Here is a 20,424-nt window from a genome sequence, read left to right as displayed (position 1 = left end):
ACCACACTGATTGTCCGTGGCCCCTTAGAACAAGAGTGGAAGTAAGGAAAGCACAAGAGGTCTTCTTCCTCCTTTGAATTCTGTACTCTTCTTGCTTAATAGTTATAACCCCTAAAGTTGGCGTGTTTAGTAATTCACTTTGAGAGGAGAGCACAGTGTTTTCATTCCTTAATGACTTGAAGCCACTCCAGGTGCTTTGTGTTTATTCATACACTGTGTGTGTGTGTGTGTGTGTGTTTGTTTCAGTCCCAAGAGGAATTACAGGAGTACTGCAGACATCATGAAATCACCTATGTGGCCCTGGTCTCAGATAAAGAAGGAAGCCATGTCAAGGTAAAGAGCAGAGGAAATCTTTCACAATTCAACAGATTTGCAAAACTCTGTATTAACTGTGGAGCACCCAAATCCCCACTGAGGCTCTGGCCTTCGATGTGGGTGGAAATCCATTACTTTGCTCTCCCTCTGAAATTCTGGGCATGTTATTGGAGAGAGTTTATAAAATAAGGAGGAGAGAATCTCAATCTGAACACTTTCCTTAGAGCTTAAAAAAATAAAAAACTTGCTGTAGTTTTTTCCTACTTTTCTCCCCCTGTTCTCTTTTTCCATCTAAGAAAATAAGAACAATAACTAGAGTTGATACCTGCTGACTGGCATATCCTCTGGCTGCTTACTAACTAGTTTTACTATGTTGCGTTTAACTAAAAACGCTCATAACCTTTATTTCTGTTTTTAAAGGAAAAAATCAAAATCAACATTTTCCCCCTTGTTTTTCTCTTATAATGTCTTTGTTGGTTTTGATATCAGGATAATGTTGGCTTCATAAAGTGAGTTGGAGTTTTCTGGAAGATTCTGTCTAGAACTGGTATTATTTCCTCCTCAAATATTTGGTAGAATTCATCAGTAAAGCCACATGGGCCTAGAGATAGAGCTCATTCAGGTTGCCTCTGTCTTCTCGAGTGAGTTTTAAACGGTAATTTTTATCTTTCCCAGAATGTTTCTTGTTTCATCTAAGTTTTCAAATATTCCCATGTTATCCTTCCACTCTCTGTAGGATCTCTCGTTATGTCACTCTTTCATTCCTGATATTGGTCATTTATGTCTTCCTTCTTTTTTTCCTGATCTGTGTGGCTAGAGGTTTATCAATTTTACGTGTCTTTTCAGAGAACCACCTTTTGATGTCATTGATTTTCCTCTATTTTGTGTTCCTTTGTTTTCTATTTTATTGATTTCCATTCTCATCTTTGTTATTTTCTTTATTCTGCTGTCTTTGGATTTAGTGTATTCTTTTTCTAGTTTCTTAGATAGAACTTTAGATCAGGAGTTGACAGACTACAATCTGCAGGCCATATCTGGCCCACAGTTTATTTTGTATGGCCTGTCAGCTACAAATTGTTTTTATATTCTTTGTTAAAAAAAAAAAAGAAAAGAAAAGAAAGGGCTGACCTGGTGGGGTAGTGGTTAAGTTCACACACTCCACTTTGGCGGCCCAGGGTTCACAGGTTCGGATCCGGGGCGCAGACCTAGCATCGCTCATCAAGCTATGCTCAGCTGTGTCCCACATAAAATGGAGGAATATTGGCACAGATGTTAGTTCAGTGACAATCTTCCTCAAGCAAAAAGAGGGATATTGGCACAGATGTTAGCTCAGGGCCAATCTTGCTCACAAAGAAAAAAAAAGAATAATGTGACAGATACAGTGTGTGACCTGGAAAGCCTAAAATGTTTACTGTCTGGCCCTTTACAGGAAAAAAATTGGCTGGTACCTGGCTTAGATCATTGATTTTAGATTTTCTTGTTTTCTAAGCATAAGCATTTAATCCTATAAATTTCACTCTAAGTACTACCTTAGTTGTATACCACACATTTTTATGTACAGTGCATTTATTTTCATTCAGTTCAGAATATTTTCTAATTTCCTTGATGATTTCTTCTTTGATCCATAGGTTTAGAAGTGTGCAGTTTAATTTCCAATTATTTGGGTATTTCCCAGATGTCTTTCGTTAATGATTTCTAGTTTAATTCCTTTGCACTCGGAGAACATACTCTGTATGATTTCAACCCTTTAAATTTTGAGACATGTTTTTAAGTCCAATATATGGTCTGTTCTTGTGAATGTTTCATGTACACTTGAAAAGAATGTGTATCCTGCATTGTCAGAAGATGTTTGATAAATATCAACTAGGTCACCTTAGTTGATAGTGTCCCTAAGTCATCTATATCTTTACTAATTGTTTTGTCTATTTGTTCCATCAGTTACTGAGAGAGTAGTGTTGAAATCTCCAGCTGTAATTGTAGATTTATCTATTTGTCCTTTTAGTTCTATCAGTTTTTGCTTCATGTACTTTGAACCTCTATTATTCTGTGAATACACAGAATTTAGGATTTTATATCTTCTTGATGAATTGACCTCTTTATCATTATGAAATCATTATGCAATATCATCATTATCTTTATCCCTGGTGACATTTCTTGTTCTGAACTCTTTTGGTTAGTGTTTGCATGACGTCTTTTTCCATCCTATTTTTGTCTTTATGTTTGAAGTGGGTTCCTTAGAAACAGTCACTAGTTGAGTTTTGCTTTTTTATTCACTCTGACAATGCCTGCCTTTTAATTGTGGTGGTTAGACCATTTATATGTAATGCAATTATTGAAATGGTTGAGTTTAATCTACCATTTTACTGTTTGTTTTCTGTTTGTTCCATCTGTTCTTTTTTCCATTTTTTCTCTTTTCACACCTTCTTTTAGATTTTTTTATTATTATTCCATTTTATCTCTACTGTTGGTTTACTGACTATAATTCTGTGTTTTGGGTGGGATTTTTTTAGTGACTTCTCTAGGGTTTATAGTATACATCTTTAACTTACTACAATCTCCCTTCAAAAAATATGGTATGCCTTCACATATAGTGTAAGAACCTTAACAAAGAATGCTTCCATTTCTCCTCTCTCATCCTTTGCACTATTGTTGCCAAACAATACATTGTTAATATTTGGGTTTTAATTAGTCAGTTATCTTTTAAAGAGGTTTATAAATAAGGAGGGAAGTGTCTTTTATTTTTATCCATATATTTGCCATTTCTGGAACTGTTTATTTCTTTGTGATAGCATTCTGATTTCATTTCCCTTCTGCCTAAGTTAGTGCAGGTCTGCTGGTGATGAATTCTCTCAGCTGTTATTTGTGTGAAAAAGTCTTCATTTCATTTCATTTTTGAAAGTTATTTTTGCTAGGTATAGAAGTCAATATTTACATTTTTCTTCTTTTTGCGCATTGAAGATGTGTTTCATTGTCTTCTGACCTATAGTTTCTGTTAAAAAGTCTGCTTTGATCCTCTGTATGTAATGTATCTTTTTTAATTTTCCGGCAGCATTTAAGATTTTCCTTCATCACTGGTTTTCTGCGATTCAAATATGTGCTTTAGTGAGGTATTCTTTAGTTTCTAATATTTGGGATTCATGGGGCTTCTTTGATTTGTAAATTTATAATACTCATCAAATTTGGAAAATTTTCCAACATTTTTTCAAATATTTTTCTGTCTCTGCCTTTTCCTTCTGTGACCCTAATTATAGTATGTTAATCATTTGATATTGCCTCACAGCTTATTGACTCTCTCTTTTTGTTTTGTTCTGTTTTCTTCCACCTTTCTCTGTTTTTTTTTGTTTTTGAGGAAGATTAGCCCTGGGCTAACTACTGCCAATCCTCCTCTTTTTTTCTGAGGAAGACTGGCCCTGAGCTAACATCCATGCCCATCTTCCTCTACTTTATACATGGGATACCTACCACAGCATGGCATTTTGCCAAGTGGTGCCATATCCGCACTTGGGATCCGAACCAGCGAACCCCGGGCCGCCGAGAAGCAGAACGTGAGAACTTAACCATTGTGCCACGGGGCTGGCCCCCCCTCTCTGCTTTATTCTGGGTCAGTCACTGATCTTTTCTGCAATATCTAATATGCTCTTAATCCCATTCACTGCATTTCTTATTTCAGATATCACATTTTTTTCATCTATACAAGTTACGTTAGTCTTCCATTTTTCTCATCATGGTTCTTGTTTCTTTCACATTCTTTATAAGATTTGTAATAGTTGTTTTAAGGTACTTGTCTACTAATTCCATCATTCTGGGTTTGTTTTTATCTGTTGATGTTTCCTGGTTATCAGTCGTATTTTCCTACCACTTGGCATGCCTAATAATGTTTGATTGGTTGTTGGACATTATGAATTTTACATTTTTGGATGCTAGATTTTCTTATGTTTCTATAAATACTGTTGGGCTTTTTTCTGGGATGCAGTTAAGATCCTTGTACAGTCGTGCATCACTTAACGACAGGGATACATCCTGAGAAATGCATCATTAGGCGATTATGTTGTTGTGCAACCATCAGAGTGTACTTACAAAAACCTAAATGGCATAGCCTACTACACACCTAGGCTATGTGGTACTGATCTTATGGGACCAAAGTCTTACATGCGGTCTGTTGTTGACCGAAACATCATTATGCAGCGCATGACTGTATTCTGTTTGATCGTTTCCAGGCTTTGTTTTAAGCTTTGTTAGGGCAGGTCCAGGGCAGCTTTTAGTCTAGGCCTAATTTAGCCCCATTTCTAAGGCAGTTTCCTTTGAAGGATTCTGCCTTGTGTATTATGAGGTCTCTCTACTCGGGTAAGAACGAGAACTATTCCCAGCCCTGTGAGTTCCAGAAATTATTATGCCCGCTCATTTCTAGTGGCTGTTTCCCCAGCCTTGGATAGTTTCCTCTCACCCACGCACAGATCAGTTCTCTGCCAAAGATGTGAGTGGACTCCTCTGCAGAGCTTCAGAAATCTATCTTTCTCTGAGTATATAGCTCTCCTCTTCAGTCCTCTGCCCCAAAGTTTCTAGCTAACATGGCTTACCTAAACTCCAGTCTGTCTCCCCAGCTCAGCAAGACTCCTGGTCTCTGTTTGGGTTCCCCTGCCCTGCACTGCAGTCTGCAGACTTCCTCAGCACAGCGTCCTGGGGCACTTGTAGACTCACTTTGTTTCCCTTCTCTCAGGAATCATAGTGCTCCACTGGTTGTTGTCCAATGTCTGAAAACCATCGTTTATATGTTCTGTCTGGTTTTCTGTTTGTTTAAGGCAGGAGGACAATTCTTGTAGTAGTTAATCCTTCATGGGCAGATTTGGAAGTCACCACTACTAGTCTTCTTGTTAGTCACAAAGGCATAAATGAGGGGCCGGCCCAATGGTGTAGTGGTTAAGTTCACGCATCCTGCTTCAGCAGTCCAGGGTTCACAGGTTCGGATGCCAGGCACAGACCTAAACACCGCTTGTCAAGCTATGCTGTGGCAGCATCCTACATACAAAATAGAGGGAGATTGGCTCAGGGACAATCTTCCTCACCAAAAAAAACAAAAAACAAAAACGTAAATGACCCTGAGTTCCACTAATCAAGCCTCTTCCAGAGCAGTGATTACTCCTGAAATATTACCAAGAAATGACCATCTCACCTCTGCTGGATAATTCCAGTGTCATAACACACTGCTAGAATGATTAGCAAATTTTGAAAACTTGAATCAGAATCTGCTTCCCAAAACTTAACTCACTGTTCCTAGTTCTTCCCTCTGGCATAATCAAGATAACAAGTCTAATTCTTCCTCGTTCTCTCAACTACCTTCAAATAGATTTTAGGAGACAGCTGCTATACCACTTCACGTGTCCTCTTTTCTAGCCTAAACATTCCAGTTATTTAAGCTATTCCTCATCACATGGTTTCCAGATCCTTGACCCTCCTAGTTAACCTCCTCTAGACACTTAACTTTGTCAGTGTCTGTCTTTAAATGTGATACTAGAATTCTGCAGAACGCTCTAACTAAATGGGAAGGTTCTCTGAGCTCCCTCCATCCAGACCCCACAATTCTCCTAATACAGCCTGCAAATGAACTAATTCTTAGCAATCAGGTGGTTCTCTTGGCTCATACTGAATTTACCATCAACTAAAACCCGTTGGGCTTTTCAGAGTTATCGTCCTGTCTGGCCGGCCTTCTACAATGAGGACTTTAATTACACGACTTTAAATTTATCTCTGCAAATGTGATCTTGTTCATTTCAGTACATCATTCTTGCCTGTCCAGTTCTTTTGAATGTTGCTTCTGCCTCTGTTAATGGTGGGTCAATAGCATCACCTTCATGTTTGAAGGATGAGACATTACTTCGTTCATCCATTCAGCAAGTGCCTTTTAAGCAATCAGTGTGAGAGGGATTGAATTTAAGGCCATGAAGGATAGAGACACATTTAAGCCACAGGCCCTGCTGCCACAGATCCTGTAATCTGGTAAGGAACATAAGACATTTGTACCTGATTATGAGCTAGAAAATGCTAAATGGCATGAGAGTCCTGCAGAGACAGTTCTCTGAGGGTTCCTTGGCCTGGGAGATTACTGCAGAAGGAGCAGGAAGTCTTCAGGTGGGGGTGGGATTTCTGCTGGACCCTCATGGGTGGGCAGGATATGAGTGTATGCCGAAAGGGCCTTTTAAGCAGAAAGAATAGCAATGGTGATGGTTTTTCAGTAAATTGTCCAAAAGATAGAGGCAGGCCAGCAGAGAACTACCCAGGTATTATCCTGAATAGTCTATTTTGGGTGAAGCAGGATTGTAAAGAAGGGCACCTCAGCAGGAGAGAATGGTTCTCACTAGAGCACGCAGAGCCAAGATGCCCAGCCAAGCAATTTGGACTTTCTTTAGCAGCTAATGGGGAGCTCATGTATGTTTGGACAGAAGGGGACATCATCAGAGTTGTATTTGAGGAAAAATGAATCTGCAGGGAAGTGTAGCATGGAATGGAGTGAAGGGAAATTGAAGACAGGGATAGCTGTGTGAAGAATATCCAGCTATCCCCAGCCCAGGTTGGGTGCTGGTTATTGGAATGAAGACAAAAGGTACCATGAAAGTGGGGTGACAGGACTTGGGTTTGGAGAGGAGAGGGGAGAGGTATAGAAACCTTGGCAGCTGACCAGAGGATGTGCAAGGGGAAGAATATGTGAAAGAATCAAATGGAATAGGAGCTGGTTCATCTTGGCTTTTTTTTTTAATTCTATCATCCATATTCTAGTCTAGAACAGGATTTCTCAACAGAAGCGCTTTGATATTTTGGGCCAGTTAATTCTGTTGTAGGGGCTGTCCTGTGCATCGTAGGATGTTTAGTAGCATCCCTGGCCTCTACCCACTGGATGCCAGTAGCACCCTCCACAGTTGTCACAATCAAAAATGTCTCCAGGCATTGCCAACCGTCCCATGAGGAGCAAAATTGCCCCGGTTGAGAATTGCTGACCTAAATAGTTGGTTTAGTAGTCTTACTGTGGTACTCCGACAGAAACCTCCAAATGATAGATCTGTTTTGTTCTTTTTAAGGTGAAGTCTTTTGAGAAGGAAAGGCAAACAGAGAAACGCGTGCTGGAGTCTGATCTTGTGGATCATGTTCTGCAGAAACTGAGAACTAAAGTCAGCGATGAAAAGACCATCAGGTAACTTAGTAAACGATAGCCCAGAAAACCAGCTTCGACTATCTCTATAGAAGTTAGGTACAGTTATTTTAAAAGTCAATTTGATCCTTTTGGGAAATAAAGATAGGGCAGGATAACTTTTAATGATTCATTCTATTCCTTCTGAATAACTCAGCAGTTTAATTATCTGACCTCCTATATAAGACTAATCATCTCTCACTTTCAAAGTTTGTTCTTCATAACATGTCAAAGACTATTTTATCATTTTGAAAGGCCTCAGGAGCCAAAATGTGTCTGCCATTATCTTACTTGGTCTGTTAATGAGCAAATTTCAGTAATATTTTGTCAACGTATTTGAAAGATACAATGTGTTCTGGGAAAAGATCTCATATACTCGTGATGGGAATGTAGATTGGTTCAGCTCTCTCAGTAGGAGTTTAACAAAGTAAGTTAAAAAGCCTTAAAACTAAAAAAAAAGAAAAATGACCAGGCAATTCCACTTTCAGGAATTTATAGGAAAATTATTCCATGGGGATATGTACGAAGATGTCTATCAAGGCACTGTTTATAACAGCAGTTCTCAAACTTTTTGGTCTCAGAATCCCTTTACACTCTTAAAAACTATTTGAGGACCCCAAAGAGCCAAAGAGCTTTGTTTATACGGGTTATATCTATCAATAATTTGTTAGAAATTAAAACAAACATTTTAAAAATACCTATTTTAAAATAACAATAATAAACCCATTTCATACTAACCTAAATAAAATCTTTTTATTCAAAAATACCTATTTTTCAAAACAAAATAAATTTAGTAAGAGCGGCATTGTTTCACATTTTTGCAGATATTATTAATATATCATTTATAGTTTTGTAATCTCTTTAATGCCTTTAATAGAAGAAACTAGATCATCATATCTGCTTCTGCATACACTCCTTTGTGATATCAGACGTCGTGTAGTCTCTGGAAAATTCCATTGCACATTTCTGAGTGGAGGAGAGTAAAAGAGGATAATTAACGTCTTGGGATTATCATGAAAATAGTTTTGACCTTGCAGACCCCCTGTGAAAGGATCTCAGGGACCTCCAGAGGTCCGTGAACCACATTTTGAGAATCTCTCCCTTATAATATTACAAGTCATTGGTAGAAGATTGTTTGAATTATGGTAAATAGTGAATTACTGGCAGCCTTTAAAAATGATGATTCTAGTAAAACTGAGTTTATTGACATGGAAAGATGTCAACAAATAGGATGTATGGTATGATCCCATTTGTTTCAACCAAAATACACAGCCTACGCATAGAAAAACGTCTGGAATGATGTACCACATTTTAAGTTGTGGTTACTTCTGGTTAGTGGGATTATAAGGGATCTTGATTTTCTTTAAGCATTTCTATATATTTGCAACTCTTGTATATATGCTCATAATTAGAAAATACAATACTCTGTTGTTTTTGGCTTTCATCAGTGATTCTCAACCAGCAGCACTTTTGTTCTCCAGGGGACATTTGGCAATGCTCAGACCTTGTTGCTTGTCACAACTCAGAGTGTGTTCTGGTATCTAGTAGAGACCAGGAATGCTGCTAAACATCCTACAATGCACAGGACTGACTCCACACCCACCCCCACTAAAGAAGTATTTGCTCTGAAATATCATTAGTGCCAAGACTGAGGAATCCTGGCTTACATAAAATAAATGTTCTTGCTCCCTTCTCCTTGCCCAGCCCCTTCCCATCTGCACCTTTTTTTTTTTTTTTGAGGAAGATCAGCCCTGAGCTAATATCTGCTCCCAATCCTCCTCTTTTTACTGAGGAAGACTGGCCCTGAGGTAACATCTGTGCCCATCTTCCTCTACTTTATACATGGGACGCCTACCACAGCATGGCTTGCCAAGTGGTGCCATGTTCACACCCGAGATCCGAACCGGCGAACCCCGGGCCACCCGAAGCGGAACGTGTGCACTTACCTGCTGAGCCACCGGGCCGGCCCCTGCACCTACCTTGAATAAATTCACTATCAGGCTTTTTCTTAGGGAATGTACAGTCATGTGGCACATAACGATGTTTTGGTCAATGATGGACTGCATACGTGACAGTGGTCCCATAAGATTAGTACCATACAGCCTAGGTGTGTAGTAGGCTATGCCGTCTAGGTTTGTGTAAGTGCACTCTATGATGTTCGCATAAGATGACACTGCCTAACGACATTTCTCAGAATGTATCCCTGTCATTAAGTGACATGTGACTGTAGTGTTCTTGAAGTCACCGGGTATTAATGTTAGAGTGACAGATCCAAATCAAAGACAGAGGTTCAGAAGAGAAGACAAAAAATAGTCAACTAATTAATAGTGAGTACAGGCGAACATTATTAGTTCACTATAAGGCCAGATGGGACTTAGTTTTAGCAGGGAAAGACTTAAAATCTTTCCTCCATGTGAATATTTCCCTGTTTTCCCAAGATAGAGTGCTATTGTGTCTCTCAAAGCCTATAAATTAATTCACAGTCTTTGAAAGAACAGCCATTCACAGCTTTTGAAAGAATATCCTTATTTACCAAATGTTCTCCTGTGGGTGCTCGCCAAGTTGCTGCCATCGTGAAGGCGGGGCACGCCATTGCTAATGTTTCCTTGCATTGTGAGGGGAGTGGGAAGAACGCCCATTACAGGGCACTGAAATGAGCTGCTTGTGTGGAGCCAGGTTTCAGACCCAGCTGAAGTCGTCAGAATGTTGTCTTTAGGCATTTGTGAATTCAAAATAACATCCTTTATAAATTTTTACTTGCTCTTGACCAAAAGCATAATTAAGTGCAAATTTTTTGTTTTTGTTTTTCTTCCACTAATCACCACGATTTATTGAATATTTTCATATTTAATAGAAAAAACAGCTTACTGTAAGTGTAGCTCACTGTAAGTTATCTGTGTTGCTTTTGCCTTCTTGACTGTTTTCTAATTGTTTTTGTTTGCTTGTTTTTAGAGAAGCTTCCGATAATCTTGCAGTGCAAAATCTGAAGGGGTCATTTTCTAATGCTTCAGGTATAATTACTAATTATCAGTTGAACATCATAATGCTCATGTGTTACTTATGTGTGTTTGCTCTAAGCACTTATGACTGTGGCTAACTCCTTGTTGCATTAGAAATATATTTTTAAAGTAACATTTACAGTAAATTGTACCAAATGGAATTTATTGCTGTGCTTTGACACTCACATCCTAGAAAATGATAAAACAACTGGGAGTTGAGTGACCCATCTGACTCTGGTATATCTCTGTCTTACAGTCTCATTTTTACAAGTGATTTAATCTTCCTTCAACTGAGTGTATTGTACAGATTAAATGTAGATAATTTTCCTGGAAATTTCCCCCATGCAGAAGCTTAAAGAAAAGTATTTTGAAATCCCTTGGAAAAAGACACTGTGTACATTTTGTTTTCATGAAAGCCAGGTGGGGACAGTGGTGACGGTTAGGCCTTTAGTTTCATCACATCTGTCAACCTTACTGAAAAAAAAGTGTCCCAGTTAAATCCACGAGAAGACATATTGGGCTTTTAACAGAATTGGCTCTTTTTGGTTCATTTCTCTTAACACTAACTTTGTGCCACCACCATTAGATTTCAAATACTTTGAGGAATTTAAAGAAGTATTAGCATTTGGGATATTAAGTTTGATTTTCTTAGGCTCATGAGTTTTTGGTGACTCCTGTTACCTCCCTATGCCTTTGTTGGCCCCACGCCCACTCCCACCTGAGGGGAGAAGGCTGGGGGTCTTGACAGAAGCTCAGAAGTTCTGGGTGTTTGGGGTTCAGGCTCTTCTTGGGCAAGTGCCGGCGGCTGCAGAGAGAAAACAAGGCCCAGACATAACCTAGCCCTTCGATCACACCAGACTGGATTCTACTAACCCTCTGCCATTTCTCTGTGGTGTATTATGGAAAGTGGGACCAAATCAGGCCATAAATTCTGAAACTCTCTTTGTTTCAGGTTTGTTTGAAATCCACGGAGCAGCAGTTGTTCCCATTGTGAGTGTGATAGCCCCAGAGAAGCTGTCAGCCAGCACTAGGAGGCGGTATGAAACTCAGGTACACAGAGCTGCCTCGGCTTTCCAAAGTGAACTACAAAGGAGGAAACCAACAGGAAGGGAAAATAAGAACCATAGAGTTTCCTGGAAATATTTTTCTTCCCCCTTCCCTAACATGGTGGCTTCTGAAAATCTCATCAGCACAAAGCATCTCTCTGGTGCCAGGATTCTGCCCCATCTGTCCTCCAGAGGCGTCGCTGTGTACTGCTGGTGCCTAGAAGCAGCTGTCGTCAGACTCACTGATCTAAACACAAACTTTCCGAGCTGGCTCTAATGGCAGATGGGGGTTGTTGGTCTTGTTTTAAATAACACAGCAGGAGATCCTAGCACACACTTGAGGCAGGTTTCTCATTGCATACATGTCTTTGGTATCTGCCATATGCCTGATTCTGTGCTAAGTGCCATGTAAAATATAAAAGATACAGGATATAGGACGTGGCCCCAACCCTCAGAGAGTTTATAACCTTAGAAACATATGCATTATATAGTCGGAGAACGGTAGAAGAAAATAAAAAAAGGCTGAAGTAAATGAATTGAAGGTGAGTGTTGGAGTTTGCTGCAGACACATGAGAGAGACAGAGATAGCATTTGCGTGGACGATCCAGAAAGGCTGCGCGAAGGTGATCCCTGAAGGATGTAAATAGGCCAGGAGGAAAGATGAGGGTATTCCAAATGGGAGGGACAGTAGGAGAAGCGTACAGTGCTCATGAGCACGGTCAGGACACTGGCCTCGCATGGGAAGAGGGTGAGTTTTCAACAGCAGTTATTATTTAGAAATGTAATTAGACTGAAATACAAAAGATCAGGGACCTCATTTCTGTGAGCTCTTCTAGCTGTTTCTCAGGATGTTGAGTGGCAACTCATTTTTCACATCTTTCTACTGTTTTCTTCAGCTACCATAATTCAGTTCCATGTTCTCATTGCTGTCACCTTCCTCTTTTTCCAAATTTAGCTTAATACTAAAATCTCCCTACTTCCACATGCACTCTTTCTGCACTGAGCTTTTATTAGGTGTCATTTCAAAATTATAAAGAAATAAGCAACTAGGGGGATTATTAAAAAATGATCAAGATAGGCTTTAAAATCTCATTTCCCTTGAGATCATAACAGGCTAGACGCTTATCCTCCTGAGGTGGATTAAGGGCAAGTCCTTAGAGAGTATTTGGTATCCCATCTGGGCTTTGGTTTGTCACCTGTGATTCCTATTCCAGGAAATAACATGGCAAGAAAGATGACTTGCTTTGACAGATTCTGAATTCAGACATGTTTTCTTCTTGCTAGGTACAAACCCGGCTTCAGACGTCCCTTGCCAACTTACATCAGAAAAGCAGTGAAATTGAAATTTTGGCCGTAAGTCACTTTCTTCAACATTGTGAGGAGGGGTTCTGTCCATACTGTCCAAGTAGTTTCCTCAGCAGTCAGGGCTTTTTTGCTCAGTGAGGCAGCACTGGGATGCAGGCCTGTTATCACTGATGGGAAGCACATGTAACATAAATCTGTAAAGAACTGGGGAGAAAACTGAAGGTTTTGTTTGTTTCTCCTACTTTCTGCCTCTGAAGGATGGGGGTGGGGCAGTGAAAATGAAAATCATCATTTTTCTAAATGTTTCAGGCCTCCTTTGCCTCACTAAGCCTACCTGAGTGCAGGTAACAGTGTCAAACTTTCGGGATATAAGGTGTGGGGACCGGAGCATTGGTTCGCCAGGGCTGAGATCTTACCACTGCACGTTCACCAAGTCTGCTCTATAGCACAGCAGCATCCCAGAGCCTGCCAGCCCTGTTCACGTTGCTCCATCCAATGACACCAGTCACCAGTCAGTCTGTGCTGCCCAGGGTTCCCAGACAGATAACATACATCTTTGTGTATCGACAGGTGGATCTACCCAAAGAAACAATCTTACAGTTTTTATCATTAGAGGTAAGCAAGATGAACTCTTCTGCACTGTGGCCTTTGAAATCCCAAAGCTTTGTTCTTAATTTGCCAAAAGAAAATTAAAAATGGCTTTTCTTAGTAATACTAGGTATTTTTCTGGCAGTTCCAGGAAGTTAGTAACATTGTTCCTTTTATGTGACGTATATATTACTAAATCAGATTTTGAGGGAGTCATACTTTTCTAGTGACTTTCTTTTAAATTTCAGAGATCATCTTATTTAACAAACACCTAGTGCTTTTACTGCATGTCAGGCTCTGGCGGGTCTTGTTCTAAGTATGGTTAATCATAATAACCCTAAGAGGCAGGTACCATTATTATCCCCATTTTAGAGATAAATGGAAGCATTTTACACTTTACAGAGAACGGAAGCAGAAGTTAAATATCTTACTCAAGGTCACCCAACTAGTAAGTAGCAGGGCCAGGATTTGAGCCTAGGCAGAATAGTGGGATGTGTGTTCTGAACCACTATACTGTGCTGTCTCAAACCTTCATTCCAACTAGGGAAGCTCATCTGTAGAACCAGAACTATATGGAAGATCTTTTTGTAAAAATTAAATTAATTTAGGTCCTCTTTTACATGCCTTTTTTAATGGGTACATACCCTTATTATCAAATAGCCTAATAAGAACTTTTTAAAATTTGAATTATACAGGTGATTTTTGCAACATCACATCAAAGAATACTTTTTTGTCTCTCCAGTGTTTAGTCACAGAATAAATTAGATGAAAAATGAACTTTGCCCCAGAACTAACATTTCATACTACATTTTCTGTTGTTGTCTCATAAATAAGTATTTACCACTATCCTGGCAATTTACCGCTTTATGATCGACTCAAATGGATGCACATCAGAGGTGGTATCTCTGTTCTACAGAGCAAACAGCAGGCAGAAATACCAGGTCTAAGGTCACATTGGCACACTGGGGCTGCAGCATCGTTGATCAGGCTCTCAGGTAGTCTTGAGATAAAGAAAATCGATGCTTCAAAGGAAGAACCCCAGCAGTCTCCCACCATTTCTACTGTCTCCCGAGAACTGGTCTCTTAAGCATACTTACAGAGGGGAATGGCAGTGGCATTTCATTAGTGACCCAGAAAAAGCCAGTTAATAAACCCTAGTACCTGCTGTTAAGTCTTATCTATTTTTTCCTAGTGGGATGCTGATGAACAGGCTTTTAACACAACTGTGAAGCAGCTGCTGTCACGCCTGCCAAAGCAAAGATACCTCAAGTTAGTCTGTGATGAAATTTATAACATCAAAGTAGAAAAAAAGTAAGTTATCACTTAGGCAGCACAGGTTTCAACTCAAGGAGGGGTTTTTAAGTGATACATTTTATTGTCTTGTTGAGATTTCATGGCTGATAAGCTGCTGTGTTAGAACTGCAACTGATAACCAGTAAATCTTGCTCAGGGCTGTGAACCACAGTCATGATCTTGTCAGTAACAAGACACAGCAGTCCTAGGAGTAGCTGTCCCCCTTATAATTTTATTCACCCAGGTAACTCCTAGAAATGTGTTTACATGAAAGAAAACAGCTGTGACTACTTTGCTTTATGTCCTCACGTCAGAATGCCAGTCATTCATGTTATGATCTGCTTAAAAGGCCACAACACAGCCTGTGAGGCAAACAGTGGTCTCCTTGTGTGAGACCTGATACTGCAGACCATTGCCAGTCATAGCTTCTGTAAAACTTACGTCATTTTTTAGAGCTAGCCTTCCATCTTACAAAACTCCTATAGTTAAGTGTTCTAAAAATAGTTTTTTATTAACTAACTCTGTTCTTCACCATTATATGATCTTACCTTGTCTATTCTTTTGCAGGGTGTCTGTGCTATTCCTCTATAGCTACAGAGATGACTACTACAGAATCTTATTTTAAGCCTAAAGAACAGTCGTTACATTGTTCAGACAGACAGGAGGTTATACTATAAAATTTTGTACAGTCATTGTAATTTAAATTGACTTTACATCTAAGAAGCTGTCCTACAAAGTTGAGCTTTGTAAGTTTTTCATGTGTAATATATTATAAATTTATCTTTTTGAATATAATAAATGTTTTCATATATCTGCTGCTTTTCGGTTGCAAATAGATTTACACTAAAGGTTTTGTGGAGCTAGAACATTTTTTCCTTAGCCCGAATTAAGCACATGAAAATGTCCAAACTAAAGGGCATAAAGAAATATTTGGAATCTTTATTCTTGATGATTTTGTAATATGCTTATCCTAAGATGGTTAAGTAACTCTCATTTAGTTATGAGAACTCAAATTTGCTAAAGGAACTATGATGACAAATTTATACTGCCAGTTGGGAAGAATACCATGAGATAACACAACTTTTAACAAAAATGTCAGGTTTCAATTCCAGTAACCTAGAAGATAATGGCTAAAGCCTATTCATAATCACATCATTCAAGAATGAGTAGTTATTGTCAGAGACTATTAATAAGGGGTGGGAAAAGGAATGAATGAGAGATGGTCAGTGCTGATAAATACAGGTTTAATGAAACATTGCTCTTCACACAGGTGGCCACATTGACTTTATAAACAAGGAACATACAACCAGGCAACACAATTAGCCAGATCTAAAATAAACTGGCTTCTTACAACTCCCTGTAAACACTGCAGCCCTTCTTCCATCCAAAATAACCCTAATCTCACATGAAAACAGTTATTGGTAGGAGAACCAGAAACCTAGCTTTGTGGCCAAAAGTAAAAAAAGCAAAAGAAAAATAGCAATTCAGTGGCCAGTGGGTGAAAGCAGGAGATCTGGTGCCCGTCACTGTGCTGCTTTGCTCTTCTTACTCTTGCTCTTTTTGTCCCTCTTCTTCAGCCCGTCCATGTTGGCTCTTAAGAGGTTTGAATAAGCCTAAAACACACAGAGCACGGGCTTAGTGGGAAGCGGTGCAAACTGCTGGAGCAGCTGCCCCATTTCCATCATGGATTTAGGATAGCCAAATCCGAAAGCCTACCTGAGAAAGCAGAGAACACCACGGACACTTGTGTCTTAAGGAAAATGGTGTAAGAGGAAAATTCACGTTATAGCAGCTTCTGCAACACTCACCCACAGTGAGTTGCACATTTTTAACTTTTTTTTTTAAGCAAAAAGGGAAAACTGCAGGCAACTTCTTGTTCACCTCTATGATAGGCAGAGCATATGTGAAGCCTAAGATATAAAATCTAGCTACAGAACTAAAAAGGAACACAATACCAGTGTTGAAAGTAAAAATTCATAGCCCGGCAGCTTTTACTTGTAAAATATTGGTAAAACGTCAGAGGAGAGCAGTGAACCTAAATATCAATATTAACCCAGGGTTCAACATTAGGCTGACTCTTGCCCCGAGAAAGGGGACACAGGGAACACCAGAAACTCACCATCTGAAACTTATTCACTTCTTTGGAGCTCACCTGGAAAAGAAGGGGGAGCAAAAGGTCACCTGTATTATCCATATAGGAATCCTCTGCTCACCCCAGATGATAACTCAAAAGCCTCATGAAGACAACATCCTAATGTTTAAAATACTTCTTCCCATTTCCAGGGTCATAATACACTATTTTTCTGCTTCACTTTCCTCGGCCTGAGGAACAAGCACAGTAGCTCTGCACTTTTTTCCACGTGAGAATTGCACCAAGATAGGAAAGGAGTGGAGGCGGGCTCCTAAAGCAGCTATGCTTCCACCTCTGCTGAAATCTCTTACACACTTGCCATTGACTTGTTCTCCCCGGGTTCTGACACATAAAGGACTCAGTACTATTCTTTTGTGCAAGATACATTTAAACTCCTCCCTCCTCGTCTTATTTTAAACCTCCTTCCAATAACTCGGGCCTATGTAAGCAAAATGCAAGCTACCGCAACAAGAGAAATCCTACCTCCGAAAACTCCTTAGGCTCTTGTATTTCATGATACCCAACTTTATTTTTAAAAACCACATAAGCTTGCTTTACTGTAAAGTCCTCTCAAGATAACTGGTAAAGGGAGACTTACCGACTAATTATGGTCTACATTCTCATGAATATCCTATACTGATGTGATCAGAGGACAGGCTGGTTCTGCCCCAGCAGAATAAAGAAACATGCATTCGGAACCCAGGGAGTGTCCTGCTTTGCCATATTCAACCTCTACCTTGAAAGGGAACATTAGGGCTCTTGACTATGTTTATACCCTCTGAAGTACCAAGCCTAACGTACAGCTACATGTTGGCTACGTGAACCACACAAAGATAAGGGAATAATCAGCTTCAAGTAAAAGCATCATCTGGTACCAAGAAACTGTTCACTGAAGGCCCAGCACAGTAAGGGCATAAGGAGTCAAATACTTAGGACAGCTGCTCCTTCGAGTGCTTCTCTGAACAAGGGCCCATATGCAAATTTCATTTCCACAAAAATTTCAGCAGAACAAACAAGTGTGTGTTTGACTTCTGCCTTCATTTTCATTTTGCTTGGGTTCTCTACTTCAAACGTAATAGAAGAAGGCCCTGATCCCAAAGCAGCTGAGGGGGCTAAACACTTACTAGCCTTTATGTAAAACATCAACAAAAGCCCTGGTTCAGACAGGCCCCATCCTCAGTTAAGAGCTGCAGTGTTAGGAATCCCACTCACCACGGTGCTGATCTTCTTCTTCCCATCAGTAGCTCTCAACAGACACTTGTTGTCTGAGGGCTCAAAGCCCTCCACGGAACCTTTCCTGGGAATGGGCTTAGTTCGACCGTCATCTGCAGGAAAAACACATCCCGGTGAACACAGGCACAGACGTCGTTGGCAGGTACACGAAAAGTCAGGAAGCGGGGAAGGGATCCGAAGAGGACACTAAGCCACCCCCACGGCTCTACTCTGCGAACCGCCTCATCGGTATCGCCGACGGCTGCGCCAAACCTGGGGAAACTACGTGCTGCTTCCACGACGGGAACATTAGAATATCGGAGCAGACGAAATCTGACTAATGGTGGCGGGGTTTGGGATCCTTAACAAAAAACAGCCCTGACACGCTGGGGCCCCTGGAAGCGGAGCCGGCCCGGGTGGCTAAGGACTGGAGGCCGCACCAGCCACAATCCCCAATATTCTCCGGGTCCCCCTGCCCCGAATGTGCCCAGGACAAGGTGCAGGAAGGTACGGGAGGCGGGGCAGGCTCCGCCCGTGCCTCCCAGGGCACCGCTCGGCCTCCAGCGTCGCCCGGCCTGGCCGCGTCGACAGCCGCTTACACTTCTTCAGGGTGATGAACACGCTGCCCGACAGCCGGCACTTCTGGAAGAGCCTGGTCAGCTCCGTCAGGAACTGGAACACAGCAAGCCCGGCCCCGTTAGGCAGCCCCAAGTCCCCGCCGCGCCGCGTCAAGTCCCAGTCCCTCCCACACAAGGAGACAGAGGCCCCGAGCTAAGCCCCAAACCGCATCCGTCCCTCGGCCGGCCGGCGCTCGCCCTACCTGCTCGCTCTCCAGCAACACCATCCCAGCGCCCCCGGCTCCGCTCCGTCAGCACAGCCTCAAGAAGCTCGAGCCGGAAGTTCCGCCCACGCTGGGCGGGACTTCCGCTAGTAGAACTCTCACCACCAATCCCGGTCTCTGCCCTCTCCCCTCCCCGCCTGCCCCGCGCCTGCGCTCTGGGACGCCCCCTCCAGCCCAGCGGCAGTAACGACCGGGAGGGCCGGTGGGCTGGGTGCGTTTCATCGACTGGAAATCCTTTCACCCCAATCAATGTGAGGGAGGGAGAGAGCGGGAAAAAAAGATGTGATAGAAACCTATAGTTGTGTATATTCCGTATGTTAGGCGTTACCGAAGAGTACAGTGCCTGAGTTTCCTCAAACTTAAAGTGAGGATAATAACAGTATCCACTTAAGTGTGGTTGCGAAGAGTGAATGAATTTATGTTAAACACCTAGAACAGTGCCTGGCACATAGAAAGTTCTCGATAAGCGTTAGCTGTTATTGTTCTTTTCATTATCATTGTGATCATTATTATACATTCCCATGGCAGCCCTCTGAACTCTCCTTCTTCTCCGACCAGCCTGGGTGACCCTAAAGAACCTCCAGCAAGAGGGACTGGAGCCCTGTCTTAGTTTCACCTCTGGATTCAGTGGGGAGACCTGCGTTTGAGGCCCTGCCATGCCAGTAGCCAACTTGAACTCTAGGTCATCTGTAAAGTCAGACATTCAATCATGCAAAGGCTTTTTACTGAGAGCCTGTTCGCCTGTGCCAGGCACTGTTGCAGGGGCTGGGGATGCAGCAGGATACAAGACGAGCTAAGTTCCTGGTTTTCTGGAACTTGGGCTAAAGGAGTAGGGAGGAAATAAACAAGAAGTACAGCTTCAGATAATGGTGAGTGCTGTGAAGACAACTAAGCAGGGTGATGCAAATGAGAGCGACAAGGGGACTACTCTGGGTTGGAGCTGGGAAAATCTCTCTGAGGAAGACTTGGAGCTGAAAGCTAAAGAGAACAGCCATTCAAAGATCTGGGGACAGAGTTTCAAACGCGGGGAATGGCTAGAACAAAGGCCCCAAAAGGGAAACAAGTTGTCCTGTGTCCACAAAGCTGGGTGTTGGGGATGGGAGTGGAGAGGGTGTGTGGAAGGGGGAGTGAAGGAGCATGGAGAGCATGGAGAGGTAGCCAGTGACCAGCTCATATAGGGCCTAAGGCCGTGGTAAGTTTGGATTTTGTTCCAGATACAAAGAGAAGCTTCCTGTTAAGGAAATTTTAAACAAAATGGTGACAATCTCATTTACATTTTTAAAAGATTTCCCTGTCTGTGATGTGGAGAATGCACTGCAGAGAGGCAAGCCAGGAAATGGGGAGACCAATTAGAGGATTGTATTAGCTTCCTATTGCTGCTGTAACAAATCACCACAAACTTTGTGGCTTAAAACAACATGAGTTTATTCTTTTACACATCTGGAGGTCAGAAGTCTAAAATCAATGTGTCTGTATGGCTACATTCCATCTGGAAGCTTCAGGGGGGAAATCTG

General features: G+C 41.3%; 2 protein-coding genes across 8 annotated transcripts in view; one reads left to right on the top strand and one right to left on the bottom strand.

Annotated features, from left to right (window-relative positions):
- EIF2AK4 (eukaryotic translation initiation factor 2 alpha kinase 4) overlaps positions 1-15,537 on the top strand; it is a 96,527-nt gene extending 80,990 nt beyond the window's left edge. For 3 of the 7 annotated variants that reach the window (XM_070584259.1, XM_070584242.1, XM_070584238.1), the window contains 8 exons: positions 247-333; positions 7,386-7,498; positions 10,448-10,506; positions 11,447-11,544; positions 12,825-12,893; positions 13,416-13,460; positions 14,626-14,744; positions 15,294-15,537. In XM_070584259.1, coding sequence (XP_070440360.1) covers positions 247-333; positions 7,386-7,498; positions 10,448-10,506; positions 11,447-11,544; positions 12,825-12,893; positions 13,416-13,460; positions 14,626-14,744; positions 15,294-15,351 — 648 coding nt within the window. In that variant the 3' untranslated portion in view covers positions 15,352-15,537. The remainder of the gene's footprint in view (positions 1-246; positions 334-7,385; positions 7,499-10,447; positions 10,507-11,446; positions 11,545-12,824; positions 12,894-13,415; positions 13,461-14,625; positions 14,745-15,293) is intronic. The other 4 variants (XM_070584252.1, XM_070584247.1, XR_011529667.1 and 1 more) reach the window with 3 other exon arrangements.
- A 416-nt stretch (positions 15,538-15,953) lies between these two features.
- Positions 15,954-19,013, bottom strand: SRP14 (signal recognition particle 14). Its single transcript, XM_008536343.2, has 5 exons — positions 18,890-19,013; positions 18,669-18,741; positions 18,070-18,182; positions 16,846-16,878; positions 15,954-16,339 (listed from the first exon to the last, which is right to left on the bottom strand). Exons 1-5 carry the CDS (start codon positions 18,911-18,913, stop codon positions 16,250-16,252), a joined length of 333 nt encoding a protein of 110 aa, XP_008534565.1. The 5' UTR covers positions 18,914-19,013; the 3' UTR covers positions 15,954-16,249.
- Positions 19,014-20,424: the final 1,411 nt, after the last annotated feature.

The sequence above is a fragment of the Equus przewalskii genome, chromosome 1, assembly GCF_037783145.1.
Source record: "Equus przewalskii isolate Varuska chromosome 1, EquPr2, whole genome shotgun sequence".
Lineage (NCBI taxonomy): Eukaryota > Metazoa > Chordata > Mammalia > Perissodactyla > Equidae > Equus > Equus przewalskii.
This window is presented reverse-complemented; position numbering and strand designations above follow the sequence as displayed.